Consider the following 6,036-nt stretch of genomic DNA (forward strand, 5'->3'; position numbering starts at 1 on the left):
TAAAGGGCCAGTAAACTTAGAAAATAATGTTATATAATTCTGCACATAGTGCAGAATTATATAACATTATATTAGCAGCAGCTTTATGCAATCTAATATTGCCTGTAAATTTTTATTAAAAAAGACTGTTTTTCAGACCCGCTCTCTGTGCTCTTCTGAGCGGGTCTGTTTTTGTCACAGAGCGCATCTGGCCAGCTGTCTAGTCACAGCCCGGCCCGATCGTGCCATTACACTCAGTGCAGCTCGCTCCCGCTGTCAGACAGAGCAGGAGCGAGCTGCACTGAGAGTAATGACGCAGTCGGGCCGGGCTGTGAATAGACAGCTGCCCAGATGCGCTCTGTGATAAAAACAGACCTGCTCAGAAGAGCACAGAGAGCGGGTCTCAAAAACAGTCTTTTTTAATAAAAATTTACAGGCAATATTAGATTGCATAAAGCTGCTGCTAATATAATGTTATATAATTCTGCACTATGTGCAGAATTATATAACATTATTTTTTAGGTTAACTGGCCCTTTAATTTTTTTTTTTTATATTTTTTTTTAAAAAAGCTTTTAACTGGTGCGCTTTGGCAGGTGGAGAGAAGGCACCCCGGGCAGATGGAAACGGCCACATCAGTGGTGTCCATTTCCGTGTTTTGTATGTGTCTAGGGAGAACACTGTGGTTTGCAGTTTGTTTGATTGAAAGCACCCAGGGCTGTGCATTTTGCTGGGTCATATGATGTTGCCCAGTCCAGTTTAAGAGTGCAGTCCATTTTCGTGTTTTGTATAGATAACCATACTGCATAAATATATATATTAGCTTACACCTAATTAATTTAGTAAAATGGGGTTTAAATAGTCATAGAAAAAGTCACTATACTTATTTCATCTTTGATAGTTTACAATAGTTTATATGTTAATATAAGTATTCAGGCTTTAAAGGGACATAAAAGTACAAAACCAAAATATTCTAATGTGTTAGAGCATTTTATTACTCCATTGTTTTTTGTTTATAACCACGCGTTTAACCCCTGCAAAGTCACCTCCAGCAATGCTCCTACTGAACACATCTGCTGAGCAAGAGACAAATGTGTGTAGTTACTATTAACCAGCTATCTCCCTGTAGTGCATTGCTACTGCTTTTCAACTAAGGATACAAAGAACAAAGTTAATATATTTAGAAGTGAATTTAAAAATTGTCTTAGAATTACATTCTCCATTTGAAAAATTTTAAAAGTTTAATTTTGACTATCATATATTTTATAGGGGGGGGTCTGCAAAGTGTTTTTAGCTTTGTTTTTCAAAATTGTCATCATACTAGAGTCCTTCCTAGTAATACAAAAATACCAATTACATATAAAAAGAAATGTGAGATTTTTTCTTTTACATGTTGGTTAAAAAAATCTATTGGTTACAAATGCCATACAATAAAGTATAGAGAATAATATGTCACAATAAAACTGCTAATATATAGTTCACCTTTTGGCCACTAGGTGGTACAACACTGTTGAAATGTGCATTTTGTTAAAATCCACAAGAATAATTTTTAAAATTTGCCACTAGATGGTGACACTGCTATACTGAATTTTTAATTGCCAATTACATATATTTAAATGGAGTATTGCTTTACTGTAATTAGGGTCATTTCAAATATAGGGGCTTTGTGTTATCATATTATTGTTACATGCTGTTAAATGGTAATGTAACAATAATTGTAATACACCCACAAGAGAAAAACATAATTTCAACAGCCAATAATGCTAAAGGGTTATATGCTTTATTTTATTAGAGCATTTTATTTAAAAAAAATTCTGCAAATGGGTTAAAGAGATATACAAATTTTATTTCATGATTTAGATAAACTGTAACAATTTTAAAAAAAAATCTGATTCTATTATCAAATTTATTTCATTTTCTTCCTATTGTTTGTTGAAAAGAAGGTAGGTAGACTTAGGAGTGTCCACATGTCTGGAGGGCTATATAGGAGGGGCTCGATCCGATAAAAATTGTCGCCCGCAAAAGCTGGCGAACGCCAATATTTGCGCTGGTTTGGTATCACATATACGGCGTAACCTAGAAGTTACGTACGTATATTTCTGCCGTCGCCCGTAGTTTTTTGGGCCATAGGCAGGTATACCAAACCCGTGCAGTTTGGTATCCAATATACAGCGTAAGGACTTATGTGGCGAAAATGGAGAAATCTTACTCCATTTTCACCTCGCCACAAAAAGCAGCCGTAAGAAGCCTTACGCTGACTATTGGAGCCCCGTAACTCCCTAAACTAGCTGCTAAATAAACCTAACACCTAACGCATGCGCAATGTCTATCTACCTGTCAACCGCGATCTGCTAAATAAAACCTAACACCCAACGCATGCTCAATGTCTATCTACCTGTCAACCGCGATCCCCCGCCGCAATCCCTAATAAAGTATTTAACCCCTAAACCGCCGCCATCTACATAAACTAACCCCCTACTGTGAGCCCCTAAAACCGCCACCATCTAACTGATCTATCCCCTACTGTGAGCCCCTAAAACCGCCACCATCTAACTGATCTATCCCCTAATGTGAGCCCCTAAAACCACCACCATCTTACTGATCTATCCCCTAATGTGAGCCCCTAAAACCGCCACCATCTGATCTATCCCCTAATGTGAACCCCTAAAACCGCCGCCATCTACCTGATCTATCCCCTAATCTGACCACTTACACTGCCGCCAGCTATATTAATATTATTAACCTCTAATCTAATATCCATAAAGTAATAAGCTATATTACCAGCCCTTAAAAGGGCCTTTTGCGGGGCTTTGCCCCAAAGTTAACAGCTCTTTTGCCCTATAACCTGCCCTCCCTACACCGCCGCCACCTATATTAATGGTATTAACCCCTAATGTAAGCCCCTTACACCGCCGCCATCTATATTAAAATTATTAATCCCTAATTTAATCTACCTACCCCGCCGCCAGCTATATTATCTATATTAACCCTAAGTATATTATAGTTAATATAGTTATTACATTATATATATTAACTATATTAACCCTAATTATATTAGGGTTAATATAGTTAATATAGTTACTATAGTATTTATATTAACTATATTAACTCTATCTAACCCTAACACCCCTAACTAAATTCTTATTAAATAAATCTAATTTATATTATAAACTAAAATATTCCTATTTAAATCTAAATACTTACCTATAAAATAAACCCTAAGATAGCTACAATATAATTAATAATTACATTGTAGCTAAGTTAGGGTTTCTATTTATTTTTTAGGTAAATTGTTAATTATTTTAACTAGGTATAATAGCTATTAAATAGTTATTAACTATTTAATAGCTACCTAGTTAAAATAATTACCCAATTACCTGTAAAATAAATCCTAACCTAAGTTACAAATACACCTACACTATCAATAAATTAAATAAACTACAAATATCTATCTAAAAATACAATTAAATAAACTAAACTAAATTACAAAAAAAACACTAAATTACAAAAAATAAAAAAAAGATTACAAGATTTTTAAGCTAATTACACCTATTCTAAGCCCCCTAATAAAATAATAAAGCCCCCCAAAATAAAAAAAATTCCCTACCCTATTCTAAATTAAAAAAAGTTCAAAGCTCTTTTACCTTACCAGCCCTTAAAAGGGCCTTTTGTGGGGGCATGCCCCAAAGAAAATTGCTCTTTTGCCTGAAAAAAAAAACACAATACCACCCCCCAACATTACAACCCACCACCCACATACCCCTAATCTAACCCAAACCCCCCTTAAATAAACCTAACACTACCCCCCTGAAGATCTCCCTACCTTGTCTTCACCACACCAGGCCGAACTCCTCATCCGATCCGGGCGATGTCTTTATCCAAGCGGCAGCAAAGTCTTCTTCCATCCGGCAGCATCTTCCATCAAACGGCATCTTCAATCTTCATTCGTCGCTCCTCCGACGCGGAGCATCCATCCCGGCCAACGACTAAACGAAGAATGAGGTACCTTTAAATGACGTCATCCAAGATGGCGTCCGTCGAATTCTGATTGGCTGATAGGATTCTATCAGCCAATTGGAATTAAGGTAGAAAAATCTGATTGGCTGATTGAATCAGCCAATCAGATTCAAGTTCAATCCGATTGGCTGAACCAATCAAACCCCCACTTTAGGGGGTTATAGATTTAATATAGCTGGCGGGGGGTCCGGGAGCGGTGGTTTAGGGGTTAATAACTTTATTAGGTTGCGGCGGGGTTTGGGAGCTGCGGTTTAGGGGTTAATATTTTTTTTTATTGTTAGGCTAGTGATGGGGGATAGCTGATAGAGGGTTAGACGTGTCGGGCTATGTTAGGGAGGCGTGTTAGACGTGTCGGGCTATGTTAGGGAGGCGTGTTAGACAGTGCGGGTGATTTCATACTTTAGTCAGGTTTTGTAGGCGCCGGCAGTTTCTAACGTGCCGTAAGTCACTGGCGACGCCAGAAATTTGTACTTGCGCAGATTTCTGGACATCGCTGGTTTATCAGACTTACGGCACTTTAGCAACTGACGGCGCCATATATTGGATAGCTCGAGTTGCGAGCTGAAACTGCGGGCGACGTGGGTTCCCTCGCTTGCGTCGCAAACTACGCCGTATATCGGATCGCGCCCGAGCAGTTTTGCAAGACTGCTTTTAGCAATGTTATACATTTGCAGTGTTTCCTGCCATATAGTGCTCCTGATATGTGCACACTACCTACCTAGGTGTACTATTCAACAAAGAATACCATAAGAATTAAGAAACTTTGATAATAGAAATACAATTGTAAACTTTTTTTAACTTATAAGTTCTGTCTGAATCATGAAAGAAAAATTTGGAGTTCCAGGTCCTTTTAAATACATGGTCAAATGTATTCTCCTCTGCCACTCCAGATGAAAATACAGAAGCAGGCATACTGTCCTTAAATCACTGGCCCTATCCTAATTAGGTGTGGAAAAGCGGTGTTCTAGGTTTTTAATTAAATAAGTGGATATGTTGAAAAATACAATGTTGAAAGAAAGCCATGTATTTTACACTAATGTCCCTTTAATATTTTCTTTTAGCTTTTTTAAAAACACAACATATTTCTAATTGGGTTTTACTTTTGCTACAAATGACAGACCAAGAAATGAGTCAATACTTCTCACATCTTAATATTTCTTTCAGGGCTGGAAATGCAAAACCAAAGGAAGCTGTCACAGTTCCTATCATTATGACACCATACAAGTCAGGCTGCAGACATCTATTGGTCGACTTGACATGTAACAAGTTTTTCAATATTAAAGGCTATCTGGAAATAAAAGTGCATGAGGAAGAAGAAGACAATTCTGCTCCTAAGCAAAGCTAATATTATATATTCTATTTTTTGTTGTTGTGAGCTTTGCATTTCATCTAGTAGCAATGAGAAAAAACAGACTATAGTTTTGCATTCACTTTCAAATTGTATGATAAACGTTTACCAAGAATGTTTGGTAGTTCACTGCCAAGGTCTAATTTAAACGGTAATAAAAGTAAAAAAAAATGTCTCTAATGTATTGTAATTGTTAAAATGTTGCTTGCATAAAAAACATGTTTTTAACCCCCGCAAAGTGTTTAAACGCATAGTTAAAGTCAGCTCCAGAGAAGCAATTAACTTCTAGAAGCTAGCTGAACACAAATGGTGAGCTAATGACAACAGTTAAATGTGTCAAGCCACCAATCACCAACTAGCTGACAGCAGTGCATTGCTGCTCCTAAGCCTAACTCTGTGGGACTGATATTCAAAAGCTCGCCGCTCAGGTGAGATACTCTAAGACATCTCGTCAGTATGGAGAGGTCCCTAAAAAAAAAATGTTAGAAACACAAATTTTAATTTGAAAGCTTTTTATATCACTATGCAGGGTTCTTGATGTGAAGGAGACACCTACATTACAAGGTTTAAAAAAAAATCCCAAAGATGTTGCATGATTTCTTTCCATGCAGGCAAGCTTTTGCATATCAGGCCCTGTATGTTTTTCAATAAATGATGCCAAAACAATAAAGCAAATTTGATCATTTACTCTAAA

The 6,036-nt window shown here is 37.0% G+C and overlaps 1 protein-coding gene across 2 annotated transcripts in view; it reads left to right on the forward strand.

Moving 5' to 3' along the window:
• Positions 1-6,036, forward strand: part of LOC128640863 (protein-glutamine gamma-glutamyltransferase E-like) — a 241,011-nt gene extending 234,975 nt beyond the window's left edge. For both annotated transcript variants that reach the window (XM_053693311.1, XM_053693320.1), the window contains exon 5: positions 5,159-6,036. In XM_053693311.1, the coding sequence (XP_053549286.1) occupies positions 5,159-5,339 (181 nt within the window). In that variant the 3' untranslated portion in view covers positions 5,340-6,036. The remainder of the gene's footprint in view (positions 1-5,158) is intronic.

The sequence above is a fragment of the Bombina bombina genome, chromosome 1 (assembly GCF_027579735.1).
Source record: "Bombina bombina isolate aBomBom1 chromosome 1, aBomBom1.pri, whole genome shotgun sequence".
NCBI classification, from domain to species: Eukaryota; Metazoa; Chordata; class Amphibia; order Anura; family Bombinatoridae; genus Bombina; species Bombina bombina.